At 38.0% G+C, this 15,610-nt stretch overlaps 4 protein-coding genes across 9 annotated transcripts in view; 3 read left to right on the top strand and 1 right to left on the bottom strand.

Moving 5' to 3' along the window:
- Window positions 1–15,610, bottom strand: part of LOC107224993 (pro-corazonin) — a 47,039-nt gene that overhangs the window by 28,656 nt on the left and 2,773 nt on the right. Inside the window, exon 1 of one of the 2 annotated variants that reach the window (XM_046735858.1) lies at window positions 4,706–4,761. The exons of the other annotated variant lie outside the window; for it this stretch is intronic. The gene's annotated coding sequence lies outside the window, so the exon portion shown is untranslated. Of the gene's footprint in view, window positions 1–4,705; window positions 4,762–15,610 lie in introns of those variants that run through there. 2 annotated transcript variants of the gene reach the window in all.
- LOC107224984 (cilia- and flagella-associated protein 58-like) lies at window positions 24–4,586 on the top strand. Its single transcript, XM_015665270.2, has 10 exons — window positions 24–472; window positions 868–954; window positions 1,042–1,170; window positions 1,281–1,513; window positions 1,616–1,895; window positions 2,007–2,239; window positions 2,350–3,032; window positions 3,134–3,648; window positions 3,844–4,068; window positions 4,201–4,586. The coding sequence occupies exons 1-10, from the start codon at window positions 437–439 to the stop codon at window positions 4,477–4,479; spliced, it is 2,700 nt and encodes an 899-aa protein (XP_015520756.2). The 5' UTR covers window positions 24–436; the 3' UTR covers window positions 4,480–4,586.
- LOC107224991 (copper homeostasis protein cutC homolog) lies at window positions 4,526–7,015 on the top strand. Its single transcript, XM_015665277.2, has 2 exons — window positions 4,526–4,929; window positions 5,279–7,015. Exon 2 carries the CDS (start codon window positions 5,279–5,281, stop codon window positions 5,996–5,998), a length of 720 nt encoding a protein of 239 aa, XP_015520763.2. The 5' UTR covers window positions 4,526–4,929; the 3' UTR covers window positions 5,999–7,015.
- Window positions 7,132–14,696, top strand: LOC107225000 (allantoicase). 5 transcript variants are annotated; one of them, XR_006903587.1, is made up of 10 exons: window positions 7,132–8,079; window positions 8,788–8,850; window positions 9,674–9,890; window positions 10,016–10,104; window positions 10,373–10,747; window positions 10,977–11,159; window positions 11,376–11,505; window positions 13,306–13,484; window positions 13,563–13,674; window positions 14,543–14,696. XR_006903587.1 is itself a non-coding variant. In XM_015665293.2 (8 exons), exons 1-8 carry the CDS (start codon window positions 7,960–7,962, stop codon window positions 13,326–13,328), a joined length of 1,200 nt encoding a protein of 399 aa, XP_015520779.1. In that variant the 5' UTR covers window positions 7,132–7,959; the 3' UTR covers window positions 13,329–14,161. The 5 variants fall into 5 exon arrangements, 1 of the variants encoding a protein (XP_015520779.1); XR_006903585.1 differs by having other exon boundaries at window positions 13,306–13,488; window positions 14,543–14,695; XR_006903586.1 differs by lacking the exon at window positions 14,543–14,696 and having other exon boundaries at window positions 13,563–14,161.

Raw genomic sequence — 15,610 nt, 5'->3', positions numbered from 1 at the left:
ACAGAATGTAAAAACGAACAAATCGTTCTGCATATTTAACTAATATTTTTCCCGAATTCGTTCTAAATGGTCTCGATATTGATTCTGTGACCCTGTTACACAGATAACCGTAGGAGCCCTACAAATTCCTATATCTATTCATTGCCATGGATGCGGATCAACAAATGTGGTGTCATACCACTACACTCCTCATCTGTACAACAATCCAAATACCTTTGCAAGGAACTTGTTCTTGCGCCACATTCGTCAAGAATTGCCTGGCTCCGATGACGATGGAGAAGAAGAAAAGAAATTGATTCATCCAGTATATATACGTGCTCTTGATACTACCAAGATTTTCAAAAAAAAAAAACAATCATTGTTCAATATCTCAAGGAAAGTTTGGAAATTCCTGAAAAGAAAATAATTCATGGCACCCTGAAGCTATCCACAAAGCATGATGGAAATGGAAATATCCAGTGAAGTTGGAAAGGTAAGTTCCTTCTGTTCTTCTTTATTGTTTCTTTTGTTTTTACATTAGTAATGTCACGGTTTGACACTCAGATCGTATCTCGTGTGATGTAACATATATAATGAGATCTGTGTCAGTTATATCGCCCAAGATTTTATCGGACCCAGTAATAATTGCGTAAAATCTGTTGCGGAAATGGGAGACGAAGATGATGATGATGACGGTGAAGAACAGGGTAGAAAATCGGAACGAAGACTGACCGGTCCTATGCTAGCAATCTCAAAATTGGCTAGAGCAGCGCGAACCAGTGTCAACGAAGTTGTTATACAAAGTTTTACGTTTGAACAGAATTTCTCCGGTGTACGATAAGTTTTGCCTTATTTTAAAAAAATTGACCAGGGCTGTATTTGTTTCAGGATGGCGGAAGCGAAGACGGCGAACGATCTTCGTCCCGAAGTTCCGCAGGAAGTACTTTTTGCGCCTTGGAAGAGGATTACGCAAAGGTGGGGAAAAAATTTTCGGTTTTTCTTAGTCTCTCTTCGTTAATAATCCGTAATTTACCTACGTTGAATTTGATATTTTGTATAAAGATACTCAAAGAGATGAAAAAGAACTCAGCATTGGCAGCCTTCGAGACTGAGTACACAAGATTGTTCGACTCGTTGTATACGACCCACAGAAACGAAAAACGTCTAGAAAACGAATGCGAGGATCTTCAGGTAACGGAACGGATCATTTGCAGAAGTTCACTATAGTCGAGACGATGTTTCAAATAACACGCAATATAGTATAATCCACAAATTACGTAATTTTGGCCTCGAATTTTCAGGAAGAAATCGATGAGTGCAGAACTCAATTAACTGTTGCGGAAAAACAAGCTGAATTATACCGCACAAAAATCGAGGAACTAAAGGAAGACATTGAAAATGCTTTGAAATTAGCGGACGCAGCTCACGATCGTGAACAGGCGGCTCAGGAAAAGATCGCTAGTCTACGTTTGACGGCAAAAAAATTGAGCGATGAGTTGGATCAGAAAAACAGACAACTTGGGATGGAAGAAAAGTTAGTTAATTAAGTGTGAAGAACTTTCAAGTCAGTAATGAACTTTTGATCCTTTGACCGACATTACGTTGAATGACGTTGTAATACTTTTGAATGCTTCAGAGGCACGGCAATCAGCAAGCAGAAGGAAGGTCTGCTAAAAGAGCGTGAAAAAATGCTGGTTGAGATCGACGGACTGCGTCAACGTATCGCGAATGCTGTAACAGTGAATGAGGAACTGGAAAGAAAGAATAGCTTGGTCGATCACAAGATGTTAGAGCTCCAGGACACTATAGAAACACAGACGAATGATTTTTCGAAGGAACGTACTGCGAGAGAACGAGCTGAACAGACTATTCTCGACTTGCAGGAGGAATTGAGATTGAAGAATGTTGATTTGCAGGTACGCGAAGGAAACACATTTGGAGGCCGGTTTTTTGCGATGGGTCCTTTGATATTTCGTGTTGATAACTGAAACATATTTTGGCTGATTTGAATTCTTTAACAATTTTAGAACGCTACCAACACGTTGAAAAACTGTACGGCAAATGTGGCCAAACTTGAAAGCACTGTAAAAGAACAAAAACTGGCGGCTGAAAAACTGCAGAAACAAATTGAACAATTCATGGTTAAAAGATTGAACGCTCAGGCTGAGATTGATAATTTGAACACGCAGCTTGACGAAATGAGTAAAGAGAATATCGAAAGAAATAAGAAAATAAAGGCCGTAGAAATGGAGAACAACAGGTTTGATCGATTAACCAAGTGCACTACAGTAGCTATATTTTACAAAATCCTTATCGGCAGTGAATCTCTGTTCTGAATTCTTATGTGACAGCAAGTCTTTGTAACAACAGGTTGGTCAGCGAACTTGAGAAGTTGAAGTCCCAAAGAGAGGGTGCAGGAAAAAAGCTGTTCAAGGCCGAGTCAGCCAAGACAAAATTGGAAGCTGAGTTGCACAAAGCAAAATCTGTGATCCAATCAATGGAAGCGGACATGGACAGGTTGATAAAGAAATCCGAGAGCGATAAGAGAGCACTGGAGGTGATGCGTCGAGAGAAGGATTTGAAGAATAAAGCATTGACAACCGCCAGGTCGAACTTGAAGAAACAGGGCCTGTTGCTGAAAGTGCAGGAGCAGGCGAAAATAAAATTGGAATCTGAGGTCAGCGAATGCATGACCAATAATCAGGCGTTAAAGAAGACTGAACAGTATCTGGAAAAGGAACGGGACAAATACATCGTCGAGGTTCAAGAATTGGCCCAGAAAGTTGAGGACCAAATCGATTTGGTCAAGATGAAACAGATGGAGATATTTGATTACAAGAAACGTTTGGCCGAGGCCGAAACGAAGTTCAGGCAACAACAAAATTTATTCGAAGCCGTACGTGCTGACAGGAATACTTGCAGCAAAGCTCTGATCGAGGCACAGGACGAAGTGCTCGACTTGAAGCAGAAATTGAAAATCATGAGCAATCAAATCGAGCAACTCAAAGAAGAGGTTTCCACCAAAGAGTCTAATCTGATCAAAGAAGAATTCCGTAAGTTATTCACACTCTTTATTTCTCTGTTTGTTTTTGTTAATTCGTGGACGTGACTTGTAAGAAATTCACAACTGCTCCTTGCCCTCACATGTGTTTAGTGCTCGGAAAAGCGGAGAAAGAGAAGGACGCCCTGAAGGTGGAACTGCAGACGGCCCATAAAGATATATCTGCATTACGACACGAGAATGAGGAAAGAAAATTAGAGGAAAAACGACTGAGGCGGACGCTCCAAACCGCCGAGAACGATTTGGTTCGTAACAAGAAAGAAATTGAAATGATAATGAACGAGCGGGATATTCTCGGAACTCAGTTGGTCAGGCGAAACGATGAATTGAGCCTTCAATATAGCCGACTGAAAATTTTCCAAAGTACTATTCGCAGAGGAGATGCTCAGTACGCCCAGAGATTGGAAGACATAAGATTACTAAAACTAGAAGTCAAGAAATTAAGAACTGAAAAAGCCCTTCTCTCCAAAAGTCTTATGAACGTCAGCGATTTGAGACAAGAAATATTTCATTTGGATAGAGATTTGACCCGAGAAAAATTGAAGGTCATGGCTCTGGAAGAGGAAGTACAAAATCCATTGAACATTCACAGGTGGCGAAAATTGGAGGTACAAATTTCGTAATTTCTTTACCACTGGACTCATTTATCTAAGTTTTTTCTAAGTATGTCAGTATTATCTCAGCTAACAAATTCGTATAAAATTATATAAAATTCGTATGATCGAGTATTTTAATGTCGATAAATTGAGTGAAATCGGAGCTCAATTCAACGACTCCTAACTGATTACATTTCATTACTGCAGGGCTCTGATCCTGAGACGTACGAACTCTTGTCGAAAATTCAAATACTCCAAAAGCGCGTGCTAAAAATGTGCGCAGCGATGATTCAGAAGGAGAAAAAGATAAAGGAAGGTGAAAAACTGTACATGAATTTACGAGCCGTTTTATCCAAGCAACCAGGTCCCGAGGTAATAATTACCTTGCAGAAGACGCAGAAGGCACTGCGAGAAAGAGGAAAGAAAATGAAGGTAATTCGTGCAAACGGTCACCTTGCAAAATGTAACGTAATTTCTGAGATAATGAATTATTTATCGCTGAGAAATTATTTTCGCCAATTTCCTGCTTTGTTGGAATAAAATATTATTCATCATTGTTCACAGTGTCTCATCGCGGAATTGAACATGAGTGAGTCACAGGTCAACGAGTACAAGTTTGACCTTGAAAGAATGAACAAGGAGATGTGTTCGTTGAAGAATAAATTTTACTTACAAAAGAAGAAGGAGCAACGTACGAACGAAGCAAAAATCATCGATCTATCCGAACCGATTTTTCCCCCGGTTCCTGTTTATCACAAAAAGTTTTGCGGCGGCGGTTTCAACATGACCGTTCCAACGCCGCGAAACTGTTACGCAATAGAATCTGCTGATTTCAATAAATAACCGCAACGAAGTAAATCTCAGCAAAAAGGAAATAAAAAAAAAAAAAACAAAACGATCGTGGTCTTGGATATGAAACAACTTTATCCATCGACCGGAAGGCGTGAGACGCAACTTTTACGCCGTTATCACGCTTGCCGCAACATTCGCGTTCTAGCGATACCAAACTTGTATATAAACATTATATTATGTATACTGTAAGAAAGAAAAAATAATACATCGTATTTACATGTGATTTGTCAACGAATACGGCGGTATTACTGGCGCGTGTACGATCAAATTGCAACGAGGGTTCTCCGATGACTGAAAAATAAAAGATCAGCCTTCCAGTAGTTCTTCATCACGACCATGAGTGGCACTGTTGGGCAATGCAACACGTGATCCTGCGCGTTGAACGTGGCTGCAGCTGTTGTCAATAAATACAACGATCAGGATTTTCCACAAGAAATCAAGGTAAATGGTACAGCTAGGCAGTCATTTTCTCCGTTCAAATTCACTAGAGTTACCCGGTATTAACAAAATTTCATTTGCCACGGTGATACGACGCTTTTTCAGCGGCTAAACACAAGGATCACATGCGCCACTTGATAACCCCGCTTATCACTGCAATGGCGGGAAATTCTAGTTACCTTTTTAATTGCGAATGACTTGAGATATCGAATTTTTCAATTACTTCATCGCAGACTCTCACACTGAACTCTTTTCCTCTTGCGCATAATATTTTGCTTTCAATAATCTCGTATACTTACCAATGAAACTGCACTTCCACTCAACCATGCGCTATAATAATGTAATTATTCAGATGGAGATCTGCATCGACAGCATAGAGTCGGCCCAAAATGCAGTAAATGGTGGAGCTATGCGACTGGAAGTATGTTCAGGTCTCTCGGACGGTGGACTAACTCCAACACCTGGCTTCGTTAAGTCTCTGCGTAAAATGACGAGCATTCCTTTGTACGCGATGCTTCGAATTCGAGGCGGTAACTTCGTTTATACCCCTGAAGAGGTTGAGGCCATGCTCTACGATTTGGAATTACTGAAAACCGTCGGCGTGGACGGTTTCGTCTTCGGCGCGTTAACGTCCGATGGAAAAATTGATGGCGAAACGAATAAAAAAATTATCGACACGGCGTCGCCGCTGCCCGTAACTTTCCACAGAGCTTTTGACGAGGTCAATTATAATCCGCAGTTAGCAGCCCGAATGATATCTCAGCTCGGATTCAAGCGGATTCTTACTTCCGGACAGAAAAATTCTGCGGAAGAAGGCCTGGATCTTATCAGAAGTCTCGCCTCCGTGGCATCACCTGATTTTACGATAGTGCCAGGAGCTGGAATAACTCCGGATAATATTAAGAAAATCAAGGATGAATCGATGTGTAATGAATTTCACGCGTCGGCCAGAAAACCGAAGACTGAATTTGGCACCAAGCACAAAATGGGATCTGAGAAGGATTCTAACTCATTCATGGTTGCTGATGAAGAAACAGTCCGGCAGTTGGTTCTCGTTGTGAACAGAGCCTAAATCCGCCAGCTATACCGATCCTTCGATGATTTATTGAACTACTATAATTTAATCTATTAAAGAGATAGAAAATTGAGCCAAATATGTAGCTTGTTTTCACTAACCACTAATTATTTTGAATGCGCCGTCACCTATACTATGCAAGAGCAGTTTTATACGAAACTGGAAATTGTCATAACATATAAGCATAGAATTTTTAAGAAGACGTAAAGAATTTCGTATGAAATAATTTTTGAATCCATCTTCGGCCCATTTCATTTCCAATCGAGACTTACCGGTGGTTTTATCGGTCGTGTAAGAAAGGCGTGATCAACGATTTACGAGTAGTTTATACCACAGGCGATACCGTATCAGGGCGCAAAGTTCCAAGCAATCTGTACTGCAGAATTGCGTCTTGCATACGTGGAGAAGATCAAAGTACCACATGTTTTATCAGTTGCAATGTTCTCATTTTACCCGACAATGAAACGTCTAGCAGTGAATGTTTTTAAACATAATTAATTGAAAAAACATAATTATTTGACCTCGTTTAACTTCCAAGCTGGTTTACATGTTGCGTGGCTGTTATATTGAATTTATAATGAAACCACTTACGGCATCAAATGTTTTTGAAATATTTAATAGTTTCCTGGCAAATAAAGCGTGAATATCTAGAAAATATTGTACGAAATGCGTCTGAAATATTTCGAATATAAGGTTTTCACGGACGCTGAAACATTTTTTAAAGCTACAGTGAGCAAGTGAATGAACGAAAGCAACCCTCAAACATTTTCACCCTTACAAACAATTGTTCATGAATATTTAACCTAGCATATCTGAACGATGAGTATACTGCAAATTTTATTATTAGTTATGAATTAAAAACAAGTTCTTATATATAAACAAGAAATTCAAATTGACGAATGTATAACAAGAATACCACGATAAGGCAGTAAAACGTAATGCGCTTATTGTACCCGAATGCGAATCACGTGTTATGCAACTATTGTGTGAAATAAAATGAAAAAGTAGAAATTACTATATTCTGTCCTGCTAGACAAAAGTAGAAATTAAATGCATCTAAAATATGATGAAAATACATATGAGATAATTATGTTAAAAGTTAGCAACATCAAATCTTGACGCGCGATAAGAATAAGCAGAGAGATACGATGCAGCAAAGTACATGTATTATAAATCTTCGAGAAACACTAACAATAAGCTCATTATCAATCCCATGCATGCCCGTATGTAACGATTGAGAAAGTTTTATCACCAATTGCAAAAAGGATCAGAAAAAAAGTGAGACTCAGCCAGAATCGAATTTACTACAGAAAAAAATATTCATATCCAAGGCTGCGTGTACCGTACGTGACCTTTGGAACTCAGATTTCCACATAACTGTGAATATAATGAGCTTGAGCTTCTGTTCGATATAAAAAGCAGCGCTGCTATTATGCGACGCAATTAATATTTTCGTGTCAAGTGATGCACTCGACGAAAATATACGTACCTATGTTGAATGGACGCAGGTACACGTATGCAGTGTTTACATTCTTTCTCTCCGACGAAGAGTCAGAATCTTCTGGAATTCACGTCCAGTTGTGTGATTAAATTATAAATACAAAAAGTGCATGTCGACATCCGGCATATCGATAGACGCGCTGATAAGTGGATCCATAATTGGAACAAAAGTTGACAGAACTTAACGTGTCAGTTATTTGATAACTCGTATGTTGGGCAATTATTTGACCGCGCGTGCCTGATGCTTTCCCATTGGCCGGAAATTAATGGTCGCAAGTCTGCCACGAGACAACGTTGATATGTGCAAGTAAATAACTGTTCGTAAAGACGATGTGCTCTGCGAGTGTGTAATGCATGTGTGATTATGTATTTATGTACATATAGTTACTTTGCAGCAGATATATATATGACTTTGCGAATCCATTAACGCTCCAGTTTACGGTGAGACCCAAGACCGTATGCACTATACATTTAACAGAGTAAGAATAATCCGATATCTATCGATATTCGAAATGGTTGTCGGAACGAACGATGGATCCCCAAACTTTGCGAATCTTAACGAACTCGCATCCGAAACTGTAAGTATGATGGAAATGGCGATTTTAGATTTTAAGAAAAAAGTATTTCATTACGGTCATACTCGCACTTTGTAAAAATTGAACTTTGAATGCGGATTTACAAATTTTTGTCAAGAAAGGATGGTGAGGTCAAAATACGTTTAGAATTATCTAAGTTTGAGCTCGACTCAATTTTTATTAATGAATTACTCGGAGCGATGACGCTGTTATCGTATTAATAACTGCCGGATAAATTTGTCACGGACAAAGAAACTGGGGCAAAGTGGGAGAGGTCAAAAATTTTATTGTTTTTTCTCTTTATACATTATTTATTATTTAAAAGTTCGCTATACCTTATCTTGAGAAATGAGAAAAAACAATTCACTCTCATTTGGTGTATCAAAATGTGATAAATATTTGTAAGTCCGAGTAAACATTTGGTGGAAACTAAAAGCCTCCATCTCTGATCATAATAACCCATGCATCGAATTTGTCTTGAATCGAAACACATTCTGGGTCAGAATTTTGAGTCTGTATCGTGAAAGAGTCCAACTAAATTTGTACCAAGAGCTGCAAATTGAGAGTAATTTTTTCATGATACAATGCTTTTAATAAAACCTGGTGAAAGTAAAACAATTCTTCTGTTGATCAAAAGAAACAACTCTATTCGTGAAATTTATTTCTTTGTCGTGCAATTCGCAATTCGATCAATGATGCATTTTGTTCCAGAACGGTGGTCAAATTGTATTTGCTACCGACGATTGGTTCGCCTGTGCAGAAAATCTTCTCAAGGTGAGTGAATGTTGATGGGATTTAAAAAACCAGTTTTAGGGTACGATACACATGGTGCATTCCGTACCGAGTCACCGAATCTTAAGCCTGAACACTTGGTTTGATTACAACTTTTTGAGGTACTAATAACACCTCCAAATCGCCCAGGTATTTTTTTTATAATCCAACTGTTTTTGAGTTATACATATTCAAAGCTTTTTATAGCCGTGAATTATAAGGGGACACGTATGAGTAAAATTTTTTGTGGCGTTTTGAAAATTTTGAATGGTTCAGGAATGATTCAAGTGTTTCCGAAAGTACGAAAAATATGATTATAATGAAACCTATCTTAAAATGATGAAAAATTATATTTTTGAGGATTATTTTGAAATTTGGTAAATGTGGAAAATTTCTAACTACTCTAAAAGTAGAGAAACATACCATCCCATCGTGAGACTGACATTAAAATGATCGAAATAGGAAACGCCATTTTAAGGAAATTTATTCAAAATTTCAAAAAGGACGATCTATAAACATTCAAATATTTGTAACTCGACGGTTCGCATGAAGGAAAAACTGAGGGTGTTTCGAAGTTGGTATCGTCGTCCGAAAAAAATTTCAACCGAATTAAAATTCGAGTACAAGTTCTAAACTTTTTAAGGCATGACATCTTCTTGGTTAGTTGGTTAACTTTTGCTATTCAATTATCAGTTAAAAATTCTAATTCGGGTGATAACTGTATTGACAATGATTACGCTGCGCTGGAGAGATTATCATCTGAGAAAAAATAATTCGATCCTTGTATACACGGAGTACAAATAAACAGTGACCGAAATGATTGTAGGATACAGAACCGGTGTTCAAACCGGACCTCTATACGGATTTTGGAAAATGGATGGACGGCTGGGAGACGAGAAGAAGAAGATGTCAAGGTCACGACTGGGCGGTCATTGCTCTGAAGAAACCTTCTACAATAATGGGCGTCTGCGTTGACACGGCGTACTTTACGGGAAATTATGCCCCAAGGTTTTCTATCCAGGCAGCTAAGCTCACGGATGAAGGTCAGCACCAAGCAGTAAATCCCCAGCTTGCTTACGTATATTAATTTCGTCAAAGACGAACTTGCCGTGCTTCAAAATCAGAAGTTCATTAATTTTTTTTTTTTATTCATCGTTGTTGATTTCAGAGGCAAAGCTGTTCCCAAAAAGAGAATGCAAAATTGGCACAGCAGCGGACAAATCTCAGATGGAACAAGTTCAGCGCATCGACACTCAGGTTGGTATTTTTTGTCGACAGCTGTAACTGCAGATCCTCGAATATATCCCATTTAGAAAATTTTAACAACACAATTCCAGAGTTTTTCACGTCTCATTACAGAGTTCCGAAATAGACGTGATCTGTGTTTTTTCAATTCTTCTCAATCTATAATCGTAATCTCGGTTACGTTGCAATAAATTTGTAATGATCAATCGCGAGCCTCAATCGTTAATCAGGCCGTATAGTTTTAAATGACTAAAAGCGAAATATTGCTCTTTTGAATCAGAAGTGGGAGACTTTGGTGCCAATGACGAATCTCAGAGCTGGATATGAAGAAACACGTCTGAATTATTTTAACGTATTTGAAACCGGCACCTGGACTCATCTTCGATTGAACATGTTTCCCGACGGCGGAATTGCCCGTCTGCGAGTCTTCGGCTTCGTCACTCCTGACTGGGAAGAAGTCAATTCCGATGAGCTAATCGATTTAATGTCTGCCGAGAATGGGACTGTCTGCGAAAGCTACAGCAACGCGCATTACGGGCACCCCAGAAATCTGATCAAGACTGAGAGAGGAATCAACATGGGTGACGGCTGGGAAACCGCGAGAAGACTCGACAGACCACCCATCCTAGAAGCCGACGATTCCGGCGTTCTGCAGGTAACTAATTTCAACGATCTTACATTTTGCCTGTTGAGTTCAAAATTTAAGCTTCATGGTCGAACCGGTGGTCACATTATCTCAAAGCTCGGTCTCGAAGAAATGGATTGGATGAAGATTTTATTTCCCGTATAATTTAAGCACAATTTTGGAACAATGACGAAAGTTCATCCCCATAATTTGAGAATACACTGTTTTCGGCAACTTTGATTGACTTTGATGTTTTCAGGTTCCCGGTAACGAATGGGCAATATTCAGGCTTGGACACGTAGGTGAAATTCACTCGATCGAAGTGGACACGAATTTTTTCAAGGGAAACTTTCCGGACAGTATAAAAATCGAAGGAGTTCTCGCAGACCCTAATCAAGACTCTAGGAGGTGGTCATGGAAGACGATAATGACGCCAAAGAAGGTAAAGATATAAGGATGTAAATAAATTTTACGATGATTGTACGAGAGATAAATTGTCAGGATTACTGCGTCAAAGCCGGTAGCAAAATTATCCCAATGTTGTCTATTTTTTTATTTTTTTTTAAGCATGGAAGGATGAAAAATACAGCGAGGGAGATAAAAACAGAGACATTTACATTGCGAGATAAATTTCATTCCATGATTCTTCTATTTTCAGCTATCACCGCACAAACAACATTTCTACAGTACCGACGACCTGCTATCTTACGGACCCATAACTCACGTCAAACTAACCATGGCGCCGGATGGTGGAATATCCAGGGTCAGAATGCTTGGTCACATTTCCCGTTAGTCATTGTTTTTACATCCCTGGTAAAAAAAATGATGTGTATTCCCAAGGTGCAGGTTACAGCTCTGGAATCAGAGATTCTGACCACGCGATTGGTGTTAAAGGTGTTAAAGTTTGCAATGCGAAAAATTTATTCGCGAATACTCGCACGTCGTGATTTGTAGACTCTTTGAAAACATTTACGTGCATTCACACCTATTACGGTTGAGTTTATATTTGAAAATTTCGAATCGTATCGTTTAGTTTTAGTCTTTATTTGACTGTCAGTACGTTAGGTGCAATCTATTTACCTATTTGTAAATCCCTCCGAAGGCTTGTGATAGCCAAAATCCCCCACAATGTATTAAATCTGCTTTGAATAGGTATTCAAAACGTTCTGCGCAAAATACATTTCGTATGGAATACATGACATGTTCGTGGAATATCAGGATAAATATTCAATTTTGTATATTAAAGCGTTTTCATTGGATCAACCTATTCATCATACTCGCGACTTAATCTGTTGAAAGTAATTCGATAAACTTACGTTTATGATTGTGATATAAATATCTTTTACAAAATTGTGTGAATATTCCTTGAACATGTATAATTTTTGAAATGTTACAGAAATCTTTTTCAAAAACCACACGAATATGTGTATAAAAATGTTTTGGCACTTTTATCAGTATTATAATCTTACTCTGTCGAGTACAAGTCTCGGTACAAGTGAACTCGAGTAAGACAAAGTGATAAATTACACAAAATTTATTGGCACCGAACAATCGAGATGTAATCTCTGGAAGCCTCGAAAACCTCGGTCGACCCGAAACTAACAGTCCGTTGTGGTAATAGTTTTTTTTTTCGGAACCTGGGGTTTCACGAAAACATCGGGATTCATTAAAATATTTCGTAACATTCAGTCCAATATTACAGATATTAGGTAAGTTAGGTTACTCACCTTTCGAGTTTCTCAAAAATTTCTTGTTTCCCAAAAATTTCGAGTTTTACGAAGATTCCGGGTTTTCCTAAAATCCCGGGATTCAAACCGATCAGATACAAATCCGCACAGTCCTAATATAGCTACTGTACAAATAAAAGGATCGTTTTGAATATTTATACGAAATGTGTTTGAACAGAGTTCTCTTGCTTATTGTTGTAATAAAAGTTGTCTATTTTTTACGTTTACAAATAATTATTTCAATATTGTAAAAAGGTTCTGCAATTACGTTGAAAATCCATTTAAATATTACTAATCGTAAGATGCGCAGTATCTTTGCAGAACAAAGTTATTAAAAATGTTGTAAAAATATTATTCCGCTGCGTCCAGGAATATAAATTAACGACACTCTCACGTTTATCAATCATTCGAATTTTATACCTGAGGTCAAAATACGTTGTAACAAATTGGATTCTCATATCAGTTAAATATTTGAAGAAAAACCAACTCGCAACACAATTTAATGCTAATTGTAATACGAATCCCTAATCACGGTTATATAACTTTGATCAATGCCGAATTTTCCTCCTTCGATGAACTTCGAATTTACGATTTATTTCAAGTGAGAAACAGCTTCATTTGACTCAATATTTACATTATTTTACACAAAAAGTAACGTTTAGTGAAGAATAATTAGTTCAAGGTAGTAGCAATAAACGTTATCATAAAGAAGAAAGAAATGTTGCGTACTTTGCACTTTGATGTTTGAAACGAGTTTTTTTTTTTTAATCAGAGATCAGTTCTCCGTAATCGTAGAAAATTCACGGCAGCTTAGAGATATCTTCTTTATGAAATTTTAATAAATGTTGCTTTGCTTTGAAGATGTTTCAGAACTGCTGCGCTGAGAAACTTTTTAGAAACTCCCCCTGATTTTAACTCTGCGACGCTCCTCATAGAGTCCGTTATTCAGTTTCCAATTTCTAACGAACTTCCTAATTGGCGTTTCCTAATTTTATGGGACCTGGACCAACAAAGAAGATTCATCAGTTCAGTTTCTGCATGTTTGTAAATATCCTGAAACCTTTTCGGACTCAAAGTTTATCTTAACGAATTTTCAATTGACGCTATGCATTTTTCAGCTCAAAGTCTCACGAGACGAATGCCTAAGGATTCAAAAGGCATCGTAAAAATATTTTATCCGTTGGCCTGCGCTACCAAAAGAACACCACTCGTTGTGCGGTTTTTATTTTGGTACGTACTTGCAGTTCGTAAGCCTGTTTGGGTTAAGAATGTCGTTAAAATTATTCAACTTTAGTGCTTAATATAAACGAACCTTGTCAAATGAATGTGATATATACAGATAGAGTTTTTTCCAAAAGAGGGTAAGAAAATAATAATAACCGTATGTACGTATACGAAAGTTTACATCGGTAAAAATGAGAACGACTTAAAATGGAATACAAATTCATCGTTATAAAAGTAGTAAGTGTGTATAAAAAGAGTCGCTAAATGATTTCAATCCATGATATTGGGTAAACGATCCAAAATGAGTCGGATATATATTTAGGGATATCAGACATCGAGGATGTGCCAAAGTCCTCTACGAATGTTCGACATTTTTTTCGGTATATATTTAACATATCTTACGAATCTAATTACGTTGCGCGTGATGAATTTTGAGACGCGCGTGTCGTCTTTGTACAATAAATAAATAAGAACCATGAAACGATGCCAGTAATCGAAGATTCGTTTCTAATTGTTATTGCACTCATCCTTAACGCGAAGCCTCGATCAGGTGATACATGTTTTTACAAAAAAAAGAACAAAAAACAAATTGACTCTCATTTGCGACACGAGATCGCATTGTTCTCTGTCTTCGGCCCGAGAGACGAAAACAGAATTCGCAAACTCGATGCACCGCGTAAACGTGCTGTGATATGTATTTTACGATAATTCCAAGATTCAAGGCAATCCGTTGCGATTCTATTCGAGACGGGTATACAAACGCTGTAACGGTCAACGCAAAACTTGTTTCGGTTCTAAATTACACGGCAGTGATGTCGGTGTGTTGTATGATCGACATTCTCACACCGCGAACCATTCTATAACTTGTCTACAGATCCGGCGGAAAAAACCTCTGTTTATTCGAATGACGTCGGGGCTTGGCCAGAGATTCTTCATCCGACATCTAATTTTTCAGTAAAAATATTTCGCCTAGATAACTTACTATTAGCACGATTTTAAGGAAAACATTCGATACATCCTTTTCTGATATGACGAATAAAAATACTTTACTAAAGAGTGAAATTTACCTCCGTTACTGACAAATTTTTTTTACATATAGGTAACTGGTATAAAGTAGTAGCCATTAAAGTAATCGTATATTGTGTTACGAGTGCGGAAAGTGGGTGATTTTCGATTAGTATAAAATTCGCTGCGTTCGCACGAATACAAGTTCGAATCGATATTCAAATTTGTACGTCGTAGACGTGTTAATTCGTTGTATAATTAAACAAAAGATGATTTCTCATTCTACACTCTTACACTGAGAAAAATTCAGTAAAACAGGCATCGTTGAAAAAACTGTTTGAATATTGTTGGAATTACGAGAAACGAGGTACGCGTAACCATTTTGCGCTATTTTCGATCCTTTTTTGCTAATTGCAACGCAAAATCAGTTTGTTCGGTCTACTCTACTTTTTTAGTTAAACAAAGCTTTAACATCAATTTATTGTTGCGCAAGCATTAAATTTTCGCAACAGTTACAAGAAAATATAGCAACAGAGATCGTAATGAGAAAGAATAGAGCAACGGATACCAGACTTTCCGGTAACAGCTAGAAAACGAATTTTCATTCTGTACCTAGAACTATATTTTTCGATAGTAGTAAAAAATGAAAGTAGTCAAGGACTGAGCGGTAACCGGAAATAAAAATTTCCGTCATTGTCAGTGTACCGTTGAATATTTTGATCCAAGTTAACAAAAAGTATACCCGTTCAGATAATTTCTTTCTAGCACCAAGCGTATAAACGTATGCGAAACATAATATACCTACGTAAGATTTCCACTCGCTCCAGGCTGCCGGTGATCGGAGTGTAAGCGGCTTTACACACTTTCATCAATGGTGAACGCCGCGCACACTATCCTATGAAAGTTGACGGTACATGGGGAAAAGCCCGAGGCTCTC

Source organism: Neodiprion lecontei, chromosome 1 (assembly GCF_021901455.1).
Source record: "Neodiprion lecontei isolate iyNeoLeco1 chromosome 1, iyNeoLeco1.1, whole genome shotgun sequence".
NCBI lineage: Eukaryota > Metazoa > Arthropoda > Insecta > Hymenoptera > Diprionidae > Neodiprion > Neodiprion lecontei.
Note: the sequence above shows the minus strand (reverse complement) of the source record. Positions and strands in the feature narration are given on the sequence as shown.

Bases quoted from the DNA above. Each gene is read 5' to 3' on its own strand.
- LOC107224984 (XM_015665270.2), top strand. From the start codon at position 437: ATGATGGAAATGGAAATATCCAGTGAAGTTGGAAAG. The intron at 1,514-1,615 runs GTTAGTTAATTA...TGAATGCTTCAG, and splicing joins CAACTTGGGATGGAAGAAAA to AGGCACGGCAATCAGCAAGC. The intron at 3,649-3,843 runs GTACAAATTTCG...TCATTACTGCAG, and splicing joins ACAGGTGGCGAAAATTGGAG to GGCTCTGATCCTGAGACGTA.
- LOC107224991 (XM_015665277.2), top strand. From the start codon at position 5,279: ATGGAGATCTGCATCGACAGCATAGAGTCGGCCCAAAATGCAGTAAAT.
- LOC107225000 (XM_015665293.2), top strand. From the start codon at position 7,960: ATGCACTATACATTTAACAGAGTAAGAATAATCCGATATCTATCGATA. The intron at 10,105-10,372 runs GTTGGTATTTTT...CTTTTGAATCAG, and splicing joins TTCAGCGCATCGACACTCAG to AAGTGGGAGACTTTGGTGCC. The intron at 11,160-11,375 runs GTAAAGATATAA...TTCTATTTTCAG, and splicing joins CGATAATGACGCCAAAGAAG to CTATCACCGCACAAACAACA.